Genomic DNA, 17,411 nt, shown 5'->3' on the forward strand with positions numbered 1-17,411 from the left:
CCAGTGGTAGAGCATCTGTTCAGCATACAGAAGGTCCCAGGTTTAATCCCTGGCATCTCCAGTTAAAATATCTGGAAGTGATGGGAAACACCTCTCAGTCTGAGACCCTGGAGAGCCACTGCCAGCCTTAGACGATACTGACTTTGATGGACCAAGGGTATGATTCAAGGCAGCTTCCTGTATTCATGTATGTGCATAGAGCCCCTCCTTGGGCTCTGCAAGAGTCACCAGCAGATTGTGTTCTTATCCGTGAAGGTGTAAGTCCCAGCACAACCAACCAGGTGGTGTGCTGATGCAGACGGATCCCTCTCACACATGTGCACCATGCCACCTCAGCAGGCACCATGCCTAATAGCATCCCTGGGCTAATAAGGAGTTGATGAAATACTGGCCTCCAGTGGCTGTAGGTGAATATTACAGCTCAGCATCCTTCAGCCAAAGCTTACTAACTGAAGATAGGATCCTCCAGGGATTCCGAGCTTGGCCCTTGCTCCTCTCTTTAGGAATGACCCCATTTGTCTGAATCCCTTCCCCCCTCCAAAGGAGAACCCTTTTGATCCTTTCCTGCTCTGCTAAATAATTGATGGCAGATGGCCTTTTAACAAGCACCGCCCGAGCCCCTTGTCAAATATTCATTGTGCGAACATGTCTTGCAAAGTGGCGGTTCGGCTCAAGGCAGCTGTGGCCTCCTCCCTTTCCAGCTGCTGAGAAGAAAGGGGGAGGTCGTGTTTTGCACTATTTAGAGAACAAGGGGCTCTAAAGCATGACAACTGAGGGGCAGAAAGGAGGGAGCTGCTGCTGTCTGAAGAGGGTTTTGGAGCTCTCTTACGGAACCCTTCCCTCCATTGGAAACCACCTCAGGGCCACTCTCCTGATCATACCCAGGACAGTAATAGGGATAGAGGGTGCAGTCTCAGACCTTGGCTCCTTCACCAAGCTGATCACCCCCAGGACAATAATAGGGATAGAAGGTGCAGTCTCAGGCCTTGTCTCCCTCACCAAGCCGATCATACCCAGGACAATAATAGGGATAGACGGTGCAGTCTCAGGTCTTGTCTCTCTCACCAAGCTGATCATGCCCAGGAGGACAATAATAGGGATAGAATCTCAGGCCTTGTCTCCCTCACAAAGCTGATCATACCCTGGACAATAATAGGGATAGACGGTGCAGTCTCAGGCTTTGTCTCCCTCACCAAGCTGATCACCCCCAGGACAATAATAGGGATAGAAGGTGCAGTCTCAGGCCTTGTCTCCCTCACCAAGCTGATCACCCCCAGGACAATAATAGGGATAGACGGTGCAGTCTCAGGCCTTGTCTCTCTCACCAAGCTGATCATGCCCAGGAGGACAATAATAGGGATAGACGGTGCAGTCTCAGGCCTTGTCTCCCTCACCAAGCTGATCATAAACCAGGACAATAATAGGGATAGAAGGTGGAGTCTCAGGTCTTGTCTCCCTCACCAAGCTGATCATACCCTGGACAATAATAGGGATAGACGGTGCAGTCTCAGGCCTTGTCTCCCTCACCAAGCTGATCATAAACCAGGACAATAATAGGGATAGAAGGTGGAGTCTCAGGTCTTGTCTCCCTCACCAAGCTGATCATACCCTGGACAATAATAGGGATAGACGGTGCAGTCTCAGGCCTTGTCTCCCTCACCAAGCTGATCATAAACCAGGACAATAATAGGGATAGAAGGTGGAGTCTCAGGCCTTGTCTCCCTCACCAAGCTGATCATAAACCAGGACAATAATAGGGATAGAAGGTGGAGTCTCAGGCCTTGTCTCCCTCACCAAGCTGATCATAAACCAGGACAATAATAGGGATAGAAGGTGCAGTCTCAGGCCTTGTCTCCCTCACCAAGCTGATCACCCCCAGGACAATAATAGGGATAGAAGGTGCAGTCTCAGTCCTTGTCTCCCTCACCAAGCCGATCATACCCAGGACAATAATAGGGATAGACGGTGCAGTCTCAGGCCTTGTCTCCCTCACCAAGCTGATCATAAACCAGGACAATAATAGGGATAGAAGGTGGAGTCTCAGGCTTTGTCTCCCTCACCAAGCTGATCTTACCCAGGGCAGTAATAGGGATAGAAGGTGGAGTCTCAGGCCTTGGGGGGAGACAATTGGGGGGGAGCTGTCTCAGAGACACCCACTTCACTGTGGGGTGCCTCAGGGGGCAGTTCTCTCCCCGTTGTTGTTTAACATCTACATGCGCCCCCTTGCCCAGATTGCACGGATGTACGGGCTTGGCTGTCATCAGTACGCTGATGATACCCAGCTCTATCTATTGATGGACGGCTGGACTCGCGATGTCCCTATAAATTTGGACCGGGCGTTACAAGCCGTGGCTGACTGGCTCAGGCTGAGCGGGCTGAAGTTGAATCCGGCGAAGACTGAGGTCCTTTGCGTGGGCTGGGGCGGACCAGGAGGGGAGATCACCCTACCGGCTTTTGACGGTGCGCCACTGATACCAGTGCGCAGGGTCAAGAGCCTGGGAGTGCTACTGGAATCCTCTTTATCAATGGAGGCCCAGATAGCTGCCACGGCCAGATCTGCCTTCTTCCACCTCAAGAGGGCGAGGCAGTTGGCTCCCTTCTTGGAATGCAGAGACCTAGCAACTGTGATCCACGCAACGGTCACCTCGAGACTAGACTACTGCAATGCCCTCTGCATGGGGCTGCCCTTATGCCGAACACGGAAACTTCAGGTAGTGCAGAACGCGGCGGCCAGGCTGCTGCTGGGACTACCTCGGTGGGAACACGTGCAGCCTGGGCTGCGAGATCTGCACTGACTGCCGGTTGTGTACCATGTTCGCTATAAGGTGCTGGTTATCACCTTTAAAGCCCTATATGGCCGAGGACCTGCCTACCTCAGGGACCGTCTCTCCCCATATGTTCCCCAGAGAGCACTGAGATCTAGCTCCCAAAACCTCTTAAAAATCCCTGGGCCAAGAGAGGCTAGACTGAAGACAACCAGGGAGCAAGCCTTTTCAGCAATGGCCCCTCGATGGTGGAATCAACTTCCAGAGATGGTGCGAGCCCTGCGGGACCTGAACCAGTTCCGCAGGGCTTGCAAAACCTCTCTGTTTCAGCTTGCCTTTGGGACAGAACCTGGTTAAACGGATCTGTAGCCATCCCGCCATCCTGTACATGGTCGCGATCTATTGCACTTTATAGCACCGTTTTATCCATCTAATCAACTATGTGATTGAATTTGTAACTGAATTGTATTTTAAAATTGTTTGTTTTATATTGTATTTTATTTATATCACGGTGTTCCGTGTCTGTGAGCCGCCCTGAGCCCGCCATTGGCGGGGGAGGGCGGGATATAAAAATAAATTTATCTTATCTTATCTATCTATCTTGTCTCCCTCACCAAGCTGATAATACCCAGGAGGACAATAATAGGGTAGACGGTGCAGTCTCAGGCCTTCTCTCCCTCACTAAGCTGATCATACCCAGGACAATAATAGGGATACATTGTGAAGTCTCAGGCCTTGTCTCTCTCGCCAAGCTGATCATACCCAGGACAATAATAAGATAGAATGTGCAGTCTCAGGCCTTCTCTCCCACACCAATCTTGGGAGAAGGTCATGCTTCCATTTTCCCAATAAAGTCTCCAAGGTAGGAGCAGTGTAGCAGACAACCTTTTATTAACAAAGAACAAGAAGCAGAGTTCATTTTCATACCCTACTTTTCTCTACCTTAAGAAGTCTCAAAGCAGCTGACAATCGCCTTCACTTCCTCTCCCCACAACAGACACCTTGTGAGGCAGGTGGCGCTGAGAGAGTTCTGAGGGAACGATGTGACAGGCCCAAGGTCACCCAGCTGGGTGCATGTGGAGAAATGGGGACTCAAACTCAGTTCTCCAAATTAGAGGCCGCCGCTCTTAACTGCTACACCACATTGGCTGTATGGTTGTCGTGATTTGCAATCACATTCCCTTCCCCACTCCACAACAGGCACCTCGTGAGGTAGGTGAAGCTTAGAGAGTTCTGAGGGAACAGTGACTGGCTCAGCAAGCTTCTTGTGGAGAAGTGGGGAATCAAACTTGGCTCTCTAGATTGGACTCTGCCGCTCTTAACCGCTGCACCAGTACACCGCACTTCTCTCCTCAAAAAGCAGGGCCACACCTACACCACACTGTACTGTATCTTCTGTATTTCAGGGGACACAGCTGAGAGCTGCCTTATCTCTAGCAGCCACCAAAAGCACAAGCACAAGTTGTAAAATGGAGGAAGTGAGGAAGTGACAGCCGTTTGTACATAATTGGTTTGTGTTTCTCAGTCTGGTTTCTAGCAGGTTTTTGCCTGGAAGCAGGCCAGTTGGTGTGGGTGAGAGGAAGAGCTTGAGAACACACAAACATGCACAATTCCTGATAACTTGTGGCAACTTACCAAGAAGTTGTGCTTGCGTGCCTGATGTGGTTGTCCTCCAGTCCACGCAAACAGTCAGTCTTTGTACACACTGTGTTCTACACACACACAAAATTGCTTGCGTGAACGTCTGAAGGCACGCTTATTCAAGTTTTTTTCCTGGTGACCAGTACCCTGGAATCTCCGGAACCTAGACTGGTTATGAAGATGGTTTGCATGCGAGTACAACTACGCCTTGTAAGCATGCACAGATTAAATCTATGTGAAGGGACAGTAGTGTCAGAAAGGGTCTCACATTATCCAGGGCAGGAGTCCTCCACATTTTTGTGCTTGGGGGCATGTTTGGAATTCTGACACAGTGTGGTGAGCGCACTCACAAAATGGCTGCCGGAGGGGGCAGAGCAAGCCCCAAAATGGCTACTGCAGTTTACCTTTAGTCAGGGGTCATTTTGTAGAAAAAGAGGTGCCAGAGCACATTAGCACAACTCATTTGCATATGCCACACACCCCTGACATCACCGGAAGGTGTACCAAATTATATCAGCTCAGCATCTACCTTAAAATGGTTCTTGAATTATAATTGTCATAAGAAAACCTTGCCCCCATCATACTTTTTCAATTACTTTCTCTTATGTGGTGTTATTTTTCCTCTTGTTGTGGGGGAAAATATTAGAAAGTTCAGCAAAATTCTCACAGGGGGGCTGAACAATGGAGCCCAGAAGCAAGTATTGCGGGGAGGGGGGGGGACTAAGAAAGAAAGAGCACAATACAATCCAGAGGTTGCGGAGCTCTGCTTCTGTGAGCTTCTGCCCAAAATGAGGCCTGCCTTTAGGCGCCCAATGAAGATCCTTGTGCTGTGGCTGTGTTGGTGGCTGCTGCCAAGGCAACATTTTAAAATATCTGCATTGCCACAACAGCCAATCAGAAACCTGGCTGGACTGGCCCTGACCAGGCTAACCCAGGCAAGCCCGATCTTGTCAGATCTTGGAAGCTAAGCAGGGTCGACTTGGATGGGAGACCTCCTTGGAATACCAGCAATCAGGAGGCAGCCACCTCCACCTGAGCCAGGGCTCAGTAGGTGTCAGTTACAGAAGAAGAAGATGATGATGATGATGATGACGATGATGATATTGGATTTATATCCTGCCCTATACTCTGAATCTAAGAGTCTCAGAGTGGTCACAATCTCCCCTACCTATCCCACACACACAACAGACACCCTGTGAGCAGTGTTCCCTCTAAGCTGAGTTAGCGTGAGGTAGCTCACAGATTTTTAGCCTCCAGCTCACACATTTTTGTCTTAGCTCAGGAAGGATGACCCCCCAGAACACACTAATTTGTGCAGTAGCTCACAACTTTGATGCCAGTAGCTCACAAAATAGAATTTTTGCTCACAAGACTCTGCAGCTTAGAGGGAACACGTGAGGTAGGTGGGGCTGAGAGAGCTCTCACAGCAGCTGCCCTTTCAAGGACAACTCCTGTGAAAGTTATGGCTGACCCACGGCCATTCCAAGAGGTGCAAGTGGAGGAGTGGGGAATCAAATCCAGTTCTCCCAGATAAGAGTCTGCATACTTAACCACTTCACCAAACTGGTTATCAAAGGTTGCCATGACTTCTAGGTGGAGACACACACATGCACATAAAAATGCAAAAATACCAAAAAAGAAACTTTGCTGGACAAAGCCCCACCTGGCCTGCCCGCATACTATGAATACTTGGTGGGAGTCACAAAAGGTCTTAGTGGGCATCATGTTGGGTTGGTCTAGGGTACAGGAGCTTCTGTCGAGCTCCAGATTCCCTCTTTATGGGAGATCAAACACGCTGACAGTCATGGAGACAGAGACTGCGTCCGTTATCAGTAAAGCTTTGGTCGGCTGCATTCGGCAGACTTCATCTGGAGAATAGGAAATGAAGTAAAGCTCATCCGTTTTCTCACAGGCATATGTATCCCACGATATCACAAAATCACACAAGTCAGTAATTCGGGTTACACGGTGGCTTGCTCCGCGGGTCATAAAATATGTAGTAACTGCCTTTTGATCTGCCGAACACACATAGCGGATAAAAACAACCATGTTCCTCAGGCACTTTGTCGTGCTGGCAGCCCTTGAAATTCCAGCTCTGAATTCCCTGTCTTGGGCTTCCTAAATACCTATCAAACAGCTGGCTTCTCTGCTGATAGAACGCTGCCGATATCGGTTATGTCAAATGAAGGCTGCGTTGGCGATGGGTTAGCTTCGTATTGTACTACAATGGACCAAAATCCACAGGGGTGCTACCCTGTTGGTGTAATCAAAGTAGGGCTGCCAACCTCCAGGTGGTGCCTGGAGATCTCCTGGAATTACAGCTGATTTTCTAGACTGCAGAGAGCACTTCCCCTAGAGAAAATGGCTGCTTAGAGGAGAGTAAACTTCATGGCATTATACCCCACTGAGGTTCTTTCCCTACCAAAACCAGTCCTTCCCAGGCCCCACCCCCCAAAATCTCCAGGAATTTCCCAAAATTGAGTTGGCAGCCCTTCAGTCAAGGTTCCAGCTATCCGGGGCTTTTTTTTTTGAAGCAGGAACGTCTTTGCATATTAGGCCACACCTCCTCATGTAGCCAATCCTCCAAGAGCTTAAGAGTAGGCCCTGTAAGCTCTTGGGGGATTGGCTACATCAGGGGCGTGTGGCCTTTTCTCAAATTTGCACACAGCCCATCCCCATTGTTAATTTTGCATGTGGGAGTTCCAGTGCACAAATGGAGCTCCTAAAAGCTTGACTCACTTCTGTTTGGACAAAGGGATACACCACTCTGGGAACCAGTGTTCCCTCTAAGCTGAGCTAGTGTGCACTAGCTCACAGTTTTTTAGACTCTGGCGCACACATTTTTGTCTTAGCTCAGGAAAAATGGCCCCAGAGAAAACTAACTGATGCTGTAGCTCACAGCTTTAATGCCAGTAGCTCACAAAGTAGAATTTTTGCTCACATGACTCCACAGCTTAGAGGGAGTATTGCTGGGAGCATACATCCGTACTTACATATCTGAGTGCGCAGCTGGCTATAGATTGCAGCTATGGTTGTCTATTTCCCCAACCCATTTGGGGTTTCATTATTTTGGCAGAGATTGTAGCTCAGTAGTAAAGCCTTGCATGCAGAAGGTCATGGGTTCAGTCTCCATCCGCTTCAATTAAAAAGCTCCAGTCCTGGGAACGTGCTCTGTTTGAGACTTGCTGCAAGACACAGCAGACAAGGGTCTGACTCTGTGTAAGGCAGTTTCAGCTCTCAAATCCTTTTTTGACAATTACAGCCAGTTCGGAATTTATTTTTTATTTTTATTTATTTTTCACATTTATATCCCGCCCTCCCCGCCGAAGCAGGCTCAGGGTGGCTAACAGCATCATAATGTCAACAATAAAAACAATCACAATCAAGTCCATTAAAAGTTAAGACAGGTTACCATTTAAAATTAGTAGTGCAACTTTAAAACAACAGTTTGGTGCAAACATCGTGCCATTCTTCAAAGGTGTTGGGCATTTACACATTTTGGTTGAAAGTCATTCGAAATAACGTTGTTTTGCAGGCCTTGCGGAACTTACATATTTACTAGTACATTCTTGCATCTAGAGCTTTTTTTGAACAGGATGCAGATCCGGCTGGCTTGGCATCAGGGGATGTGGCCTAACATTCACATGAGTTCCTGCTGGGCTTTTTCTACAGAAAAGCCCTGTGCAAAACAATGGTGATGTCAGGGGGTGTGGCCTAATATGCAAATGACTTCCTGCTGGTTTTTTCTTACCAAAAAAGCCCTGCGTGCATCCAAAATTGTATGCTCCACTGTTGGCTTACTCCCAGCGAGTTTTGCATTCTCATGCATTTCTCCAGTGATGCGGTTTGGAGAGATCCTCTAGAGTTCTTGGATAATCATTCTGAATGTTTCAGGTATCTTCTGCCGCTAGGCTTTTTCACATTCTCACTTTCTCCACTTGTAAGCTTCTGTTTCTTTCTTTCTTTTTGGCGGGGGGGGGGGGAGGTATTCTGTTCTACCTGTGTTTTGCTCCATCTAGTGGTCAGTTTGATATTAAACCAGTTTATGTCTGGCATTGCAGCTTAAATCTGCAGAGAGATATGTCAGACGTTATACAATGTAATATTGAATTGACCACTAGAGGGAGCAAAAACACACATGTAACAGGAAACAGGAACATGTAACAAGAAACAGGAACTTACAAGCGGGGAAATAATAATATGGAAAAGTCCCCTGTCTCCCAAACACTTGGGAGCGAATTAAAAATCCCTCTTTCTCTGGTTTCTTCATGAGCTTGGGACACTTTGTTTTTGTGCAGAAGGAAGAATCACAGGCGACTGCTGCTCAGAGAAACCTGGCAACGGGAGGCCAGTGCTGTTCTCAGAGACACAAGGGGTCCATATACCACCGAAGGGGAAGGACGGGCTGGCCAAGGAGTAAGTAGAATGAAGCATCTTAAATTTGATAATGGGGAGGTGGACAACAAAATGGAAGTAGAAAGCAAGCTCCTTTCTAAAAGGGGACTGAGACTACAAGTATGTGACTTTTGGTTTGGCAGGATCAGTTGTGGGTTTTCCCACATTTGGTTTTCTGTGTTGAAAAAAAAAAATTACAGCAGCCGGGGTGGAATTCTAGCAGGAACTCCTTTGCATATTAGGTCACACCCCCTGATGTAGCCAATCCTCCAAGAGCTTACAAGGCTCTTTTTTGTAAGGATTGGCTACATCGGAGGGGTGGCCTAATATGCAAAGGAGCTCCTACTAGAATTCCATCCCTGACAGCAGCCAAGCATAACACAAAGTTCATCCATGTTGGCGTTGGAACTACAGTTGTCCCAAAAAGCCCTCCTTCAAAAAAAAAAAAAAAAGCCCCACTCACTTGACAATGTTAACCCCTTGCTGTGCTTGTACATAGCCGATTGTTCCAAATCCGTTGCAGCTTTCCATCTTGCAGTTAACCCTGGTTAAGGACATCTGTCTTCTTCCAGTCAGGAACAACACAATAACTGTCTCAGCTATACAGTAAGCATTCGATTTGGCTACATAATAACCTCACTAAGGCAAATGAAGCCAAATGAGAATAAGGGCAATTCAGTGCCATGGGAAGTGGTGGCATCTGCCAGTTTGGTGTAGTGGTTAAGTGTGTGGACACTGATCTGGGAGAACCAGGTTTGATTGCCCACTCCTCCACTTACAGCTGCTGGAACGGCCTTGGGTCAGCTATAGCTCTCGCAGGAGTTATCCTTGAAAGGGCAACTTTTGGGAGAGCTCTCTCAGCCCCACCCACCTCGCACCCCACCTCTGCTGTGGGGGAAGAAGATAAAGGAGATTGTAAGCTGCTCTGAAACTCTGATTTAGAGAGAAGGGCAGGGTATAAATCTACAGTCTTCTTCAAGAGTGGGCTGCGTAATAAATAGTTGTAGCAGAGGTCCATCAGTGGCTATTAGCCACAAGTTACAGATGGAACATTATGTCTGGGGCAATGATACTCTGTATTTTTGGTTCTTGGGGGGCAAGAGTGGGGGGGGGGACTTTTGGAGTTCTGGCCCTGCTGGTGGACCTCCTGATGGCAGCTGGTTTTTTGCCACTGTCGACAGCTAGTGTTGAACTGGATGAGCCATTGGTGTGATCCAGCATGGCTTCTCTTGTGTTCTTAAGTTCTTATTAATGTCACCTGTGCTCTGAATGGATGAACTCTTTCCCTTCACCTTTTTGGAAACAGAGGAGAACACGTTCGACCACTGATAGTTTTTTTTCTTTTTGGCTCAGCCTTGGAATCTCATTTTATCATCTATCTATCATCTAATTTTATTCTGTCATTCCTCCAGGGCACTGTACGTGGCTCTCCTTTCTTCCACTTTGTCCTCACAAGATCCCTGTGAAGTAGGCTAGACTTGGAGTGGCCGAACTGTGGCTCAAGAGCCACACGTGTCTCTTTTACATATATTATGTGACTCTCAAAACCCCTACCACCCCATCAGCCAGCTTGGAGAAGGCATTTCTCTCTTTAAATCACTTCTCCAAGTCAAGCCAGCCAGCAGCTTGAATGCACTTAAAGTTGCCTTTTTTCCACATCTTCCTCACTCCCAGCTATTTGCTTTCCTGTCACTCAGTTACTTACGCATCTTGACTCTGACTAGCCTTCTTAACAAATAACCCCGCCCTCTCCACGCTCTCTACCTATATGTAAGGCTTGAGGAAGTCTGTTTCAAGTCTGTATCTGAAGAAGTGTGCATGCCCATGAAAGCTTATAACCAGAATTAAGCTTTGTTGGTCTTAAAGGTTCCACTGTATAATATGAGATGTAAAAGGAAGATACAAATGATCCTAAGGGACCCTTCGCATCTGGGCCATTTGCTATTTGAGATCTTACCGACAGGTAGACGATATAGAGTGTTGAAGGCTAGGACAAACAGATTTAAGGACAGTTTCTATCCAAGTGCTGTGGTTAGGTTAAATGCAGGGTTATGAAGGATTATCTGTTTTAGATGTATTTAAATGGTTTTAATGGTTTTAATGGTTTTAGATGTATTTAAATGGTATGAATATGAATATGTGTGTTTGATGTGTTGGTATGTTTGTGGAAGAGCACCTCATTTCGTTGCTCTCTTTTTGTGGAGAACAATGACAATAAATTTATCTATCTATCTATCTATCTATCTATCTATCTATCTATCTATCTATCTATCTATCTATCTAAAAACGTCGTTCTCTGTTCCTCCGTAGGTGATGCTCTGCTTCAAGTGCAGCGGGTCGCTTCTGAACACAGAAAGACAGGGCTGGTGCCCGCTTAATGGAATATCACACAGCTGTTTTTCTTTTCTTTTGTAAAAAAAAATGATTGGTTTTTTTTTTAATAGTTCAATGACTGTCCAGATGTTCGTAATGTTTTCTTTTTTAAAAAAGAAAAAAAAAGAAAAGATCAAACAGCCCAAGAGCAAGGTTATATGTAAGTAGGACGTTATTCATCCTTGGCTAGTAGGGTTGTTTTTATTTTATTTTTTTAGTCAGAGCGGGGAGCGGTCTCCCGTGGTCTCCTGCCTAACCCTAGTCTTGCTGCCACAAACAGCCACTGGAGGCATGTTACAGGAGGAAGCTGCGCAACTGAACATGCCTCCCTTTCAAAACAAAACAAAAATCTCCTCACAGAAAACTAGGGTGAAGAATTGTGGCCCAGCTGTTTGTTCTATGTGCAAGAACTTTGGGGAGAGGGAGCATGCAGGCTCTGAAGCCCCCAACCTTCAGTCTGAAGTGACTGGCACCAGCTTTCTAGCTGCCCGTTTCACAAGGCCTCGTTTTCCAATACAGTGTGACAGAGGTGTTTTTATAGCTATGTCCTTCTCCTCCAACTCTTAACATTGCTTTCTATGCCCGCCCTGCCTTGTTCTTGGTGGGACAATCCATGCCACTTCCCACAGTGCCTTGGGAGAAACCAAGGACTGGGAATAGCGGGAAAAGGGTGGTTAACAGGCTGCCACTGCTCTCCAATTAACGCCACCCTAATTAACAAACACTATCAGTGGAAGGGGACTTCATTAGGCCTTGAGCTCTACTCATTGCTATGGTTACTGTCTTCTTTGTCAAATAGTCCTATGGGTTGAAATGGGTCAGGCTGAACGAGAGGGTCTTCTTGCTCCCTTTGCTCCCCACAACATTGGGGAATGGTGCTCCACAGCAATGCCTTCTGGGACTGAAAAACAATAGGTTCCCTCCTTTTGAAGCAAACAAGCAATCCTTAGTGGTAATATGTATCGATGTTCCTTTTCTTTGAGTTACGATAGAAGCGCTCCTTTTGTAATATGGTAACGAGTGCTTGAAATATCTGCGTCTTTGAGCTGGTCAGGTTCCTATTATCGTTCATTTCTCCCCTGTCCGTAAAAGAAAACCCGGCAAATGCTTCCCTTCTGCAGTAAGAGAACTGTTTCAGACAAGGCTCACATGGGAATTGCACATCGGAAATGTACATATGTTGAGGGATCTGGCGTTATGTGTGGGGCTGTGCGCTAAGCTGAAACCCATCTGCTTGGGGTTTGTCATTTGTTCAAGAACCTAAAGGCTCCAACCCCAGATGAAGAGTCGGAGGTAGGTTAGAGATGTGTAAGCAGTCACCAAGTTCCAGCATGTGTCCCTGGATCATCGACGTGGTTTTACAGTGCCAGACCTCTTTTTCCTCTTGCATACACATGTGAATTCTGCTTCTTTATTAAATGGGTCAGTTTTGCTTGGTTTGTCTCAAATCACTGGTGTACCCAGAGACATTTTGTGTTGTGCTAGAACTGTACAACTACAGATTACTTGGAGATGTTCTGATTTTAGAGAAGAAGAGGAGATTGGATTTATACCCTGTCCATCACTACCTGAAGGAGTCTGAGTAGTTTACAATCTCCTTTCCCTTTCCCTTCCCATAACAATCACCCAGTAAGATAGGTGGGGCTGAGAGAGTTCTGACAGAAACTGCTCTTGAGAGGAACAGCTCTGAGAGAACTTGTGATTGACCCAGGATCATATCAGCAGATGCATGTGGAGGAGGAATCAAACTCAGTTCTCCCCGATAAGAGTCCACACACTTAACCACTACACCAAACTGGCTCTCTTTTACCATCCACCCATCCTGCCCCAGCATTCAAAGGGCTGTGAGTAAGATACCTGTTTTTCCCTAAGTTGGCCATATCAGAGGGCCTGTTTCCCAACATGTGCTTTTTCTGACTCTTACAGCAAAGATCAAGGCCTAGAAGACATTTCCATCCCAAGGAAATCCAGTGAGTGGTAGCACCATAAGAGTGTGTAATGTGTGGGGAGATACTCTCTCATGTTGACTCACTGCCTTGAAGCCTGACTGTGGAAAATCTCTGCAGGTGGTCTTGAAGGAGTGGCAGCGGGAAGAGGGGAAGGACACGTCTTGGGAGACGACAGAAGGCTAAGATTGCCGCCACTGGGTAGGGAAACTTCTGGACATTTGGGGGTGGAGCCTGAGCAGGGATCTCAGTGGGATATAATGCCCTAGAGTTCACCCTCCAGAGCAGCCATCTTCTCCAGGGGAACTGGTTTCAGTTATCTGAGGATAACCCAGGAAAACTCTGGGTCTCACCTAGAAATAGGTACCCTACAACAGGGGTCCCATACCAGTCCGTGATCTGCTAGCAACCGGGCCACGGAGCACGGCAAAGGAGCTGCACCGCCCCCACCCACCTGGGAGCCGGGCAGATGAAAGATACAGCGCAGCCTCGGGCGGGGGTCTTTAAATGGAAGGGGGAGGCAGATTGGCCTTCTGCCTCATGGCCAACTAGCAGGGAGGCGGCAGAAACAGCCCAAGTCTCCCCCTCCCCATTTAAAGACTCCTATGGGGGGCAGCCTGGGGCGGCAAAAACCCCAGCACCACCCCCCACCAGTCTGTGGAAAAATTGTCTTCCACGAAACCAGTCCCTGGTGCCAAAAAGTTGGGAGCCACTGCCCTACAAAAAGCACAAAAATCATAACTAGTTTCAGAAGTTGTCATGCGGGCCTGCTGTAGAACAGTTAGTTTTGTGTCCAGTAATAGCACCCTAGAAAACAACACGAGTTTTAGGGTGTAAGCTTTCAATAGCCTATGAGCCCTCCAGCAGGTATCTGACAAAGAGAACTTTGTCTCTTGACAGCTTGTACCCTGAAACTCTTGTTGGTCTCTTAGGTTGCTACTACTGGATACAAATCTAACAAATCATACTTGTCTCCTCACAGCTGGACCAGGTTTGATTCCTCCACATGCAGATGCTGGTGTGACCTTGAGTCAGTCACAAGTTCTCACAGCACTGTCTGCTGAAGGGCAGTTCTCAAAAAAGCTCTCTCAACCCCACCTGCCTCACCTCTGCTGTGTGGGGAGGGGAAGGAAAAGGAGATTGTAAGCCGCTCTGAGACTCCAAGGGAAGGGTGGGATATAAATGCAATCTTCTCTTCCTCCTCCTCTTTTTCATAACTGAATATTATTCACTTGGGGTATTGTAATTGCTTTTCAATTTCATTTAATTTGTTACTATCCATCTGCACACATTCCTGGTACTTAGGTTGGCCCACAAGTTTTGCCTCTAATCCAAATGAGCAGAGGTTGGCTAGATGAAGTCAGTGGAAAGGGAACAACATTCTTCACATTCTCAGAGGATCTCATGGTCGAAAACCCAGTTTTGCTAATAGGAACACATCCAGTTGGGAAAACCTGAGCATTAATAAGAATGCTGTATCAGGAATTCCTGAGCCTTGCTTAAACCATCTTTAAAATCACCTTCTAGGATATTTTACGTGCAGGAGTGTTTGTGAGTTTCCTGCATTGTGCAGGGGGTTGGACTGGATGACCCTAGAGGTCCCTTCCAATTCTATGATGCTACAATGAGCTTTTTTAAAACTCTTGCTATGCAAATGCCAAACCTAGCAGTGTCATGTACCATTTATCTCCATTCTGTGTTTTGGCCTGAACTGAACCCTCCCCTGTAGCCCAAACAGGGAGCAAGAGGCTCAAAAGTGGTTTTCAGTTTCTTGCACACAAACCGTGCAAAGGCAGAGAGATGCAGCTTGGCAGTGAATGAAGGTGAGCACGAGAGGGAAGGAGGGAAGTCCCATTCAGAGTGCTTTGTTGTGAGGACAGAAAGACAGAAACAGGATACAGGATGACCTTGACAGGCTGGAAAACTGGACTAAAACCAATAAAATGAATTTTAACAGGGATAAATGTAAGGTTCTGTATTTAGGTAGGAAAAATCCAATGTATGGTTATAGAATGGGGGAGACTTGTCTTAGCAGTAGTATGTGCGAAAAGGATCTAGGGGTCTTAGTGGATCATACACTGAACATGAGTCAACAGTGTGATGCGGTGGCTAAAAAGGCAAATGCAATTTTGGGCTGTATCAACAGAAGTATAGTGTCCAGATCACGTGATGTGATGGTATCGCTTTACTCTGCTCTGGTAAGACTTCATCTGGAGTAGTGTTCAGTTTTGGGCACCACAATTTAAGAAGGATACAGACAAGTTGGAACAGGTCCAGAGGAGGGCGACGAAGATAGTGAGGGGTCTGGAGACCAAATCCTACGAGGAAAGGTTGAAGTTGCTGGGGATGTTTAGCTTGGAAAGGAGGTGGCTGAAAGGTGATATGATCACAATCCTCAAGTATTTGAAGGGCTGTCATATAGAGGATGGTGTGGAATTGTTTTCTGTGGCCCCGGAAGGTAGGACCAGAACCAATGGGTTGAAATTAAATCAAAAGAGTTTCCGGCTCAACATTAGGAAGAACTTCCTGAGGGTTAGAGCGATTCCTCAGTGGAACAGGCTTTCTCGGGAGGTGGTGGGCTCTCCTTCCTTGGAGGTTTTTAAACAGAGGCTAGATGAAGATCCTGTGAATTTAGGGAGAGGTGTTTGTGAGTTTCCTGCATTGTGCAGGGGGTTGGACTAGATGACCCTAGAGATCCCTTCCAACTCTATGATTCTATGATAAAATGGAGGAAAGGAAAGAGACGTAAGCTGCTTCAGCTCCCCACTGAGGAGAAAGGCAAGGTCTAAATGAATTAAACAGATAAATAATAAATAGAGTCATTCTCTTTCATTCTGAAGCTGCTCCCCTAGGCTGTGCACCAGATAAGCAGGGACAGAGCAACACAACTCTCTTCAGCGACAGAGGATCATGACTGACAGCAGTTTTCAAGGTCCATGCTGCATGCCACTCCCTTATTACTGCCATGGCAGACATGTTTAAACCATTAAAGGCATCTGGGGAGGGGGTGAAAGCCACTAGAAAATAGGTTGCCTTCCCCACATCTAATGTCACCAATGCACTGACTGGGAGGGGGAAGTGTTGGAATTGTACTTGGGACCAGTGTTCTCTCTAAGCTGAGTTAGCGTGAGCTAGCTCACAGATTTTAGCCTCCAGCTCACACATTTTTCTTAGCTCACAAAGGATGACCCCAGAGCACACTAATTTATGCAGGAGCTCACAACTTTAATGCCAGTAGCTCACAAAGTAGAATTTTTGCTCACAAGACTCTGCAGCTTAGAGGGAACATTGCTTGGGACACACAGTTCCAAGTACGATTGCCAACTTCCAGGTGTACCCTGGAGAATTCCAGAAATTACATCTGGCCTCCAGATTACTGGAATCCGTTCCGCTGAAGGAAATGGCTGCTTTGGAGGACAAACTCTGTGGCGTGATACCTGTTCTCACTCCAAAACTTTCCTTCCCCCAAATCTCCAGGGATTTCCCAGTTCCAATCAAGCACAATGGGAGGAGCTTGTGCTTTCCTCTGGTAATGGTCCACGCCCCCTTGATTCTTGGAGCTCTGGGCCCCCATTCTTTATCTCTGGTGTCAACCCTGGCTGGTTAGCTTATCTAGACCCCTGACTTTTGTTCCATGGGTACCACTGCCCTGCCTTCTATAGTTTTGTGCCCTACAGATTTCATTCAAAGAATTCTTATCCCAGTCCATGTAGGGACACAGCACATGGAGAGAAGCGCTCTGCAAGATGAGGATCCCGGCTGGCCAGGGAACGACACGGACAGACACACTCATCCAGAGGTGGCCAAAGTTGCTTAATGTAAGAGTCACATAGAATAAATTGCAGAAGTTGGAGAGTCACAAGACACAAACATCAGATGTTTGAGAGCTGCAAGACAGGGAAGAAGCTGGAAAGAAAGCAACTTGAACTTTAAATGTATCCTCTAAGCCACTGGCTGGCTTGGCGAAGTGATTTAAAGAAACAAATGCCTTCTCCAAGCTGACCAATGGAGTGGGGTGGGGTGCAGTGTTCCCTGTAAAGAAAGATGGCCCCAAAGCAAACTAAATTATGCAGTAGCTCACAGCTTTAATGCCAGCAGAAGACGACTGCAGATTTATACCCCGCCCTTCTCTCTGAATCAGAGACTCAGAGCAGCTTACAATCTCTTATATCTTCTCCCCTCCACAAGACACCCTGTGAAGTGGGTGGGGCTGAGAGGGCTTTCACAGCAGCTGCCCTTTCAAGGAGAACTCTTGCAATAGCTATGGCTGACCCAAGGCCATTCCAGTAGC

At 47.1% G+C, this 17,411-nt stretch overlaps 1 protein-coding gene across 2 annotated transcripts in view; it reads left to right on the forward strand.

Annotated features, from left to right (window-relative positions):
- Nucleotides 1-12,606, forward strand: part of PPP1R1A (protein phosphatase 1 regulatory inhibitor subunit 1A) — a 126,705-nt gene extending 114,099 nt beyond the window's left edge. The window contains exons 6-7 of one of the 2 annotated variants that reach the window (XM_060252293.1): nt 8,705-8,822; nt 11,112-12,606. In XM_060252293.1, the coding sequence (XP_060108276.1) occupies nt 8,705-8,822; nt 11,112-11,115 (122 nt within the window). In that variant the 3' untranslated portion in view covers nt 11,116-12,606. Of the gene's footprint in view, nt 1-8,704; nt 8,827-11,111 lie in introns of those variants that run through there. The other variant, XM_060252294.1, reaches the window with a different exon arrangement.
- The last annotated feature ends 4,805 nt before the right edge of the window (nt 12,607-17,411 follow it).

The sequence above is a fragment of the Heteronotia binoei genome, chromosome 13 (assembly GCF_032191835.1).
Source record: "Heteronotia binoei isolate CCM8104 ecotype False Entrance Well chromosome 13, APGP_CSIRO_Hbin_v1, whole genome shotgun sequence".
Taxonomy (NCBI): Eukaryota; Metazoa; Chordata; class Lepidosauria; order Squamata; family Gekkonidae; genus Heteronotia; species Heteronotia binoei.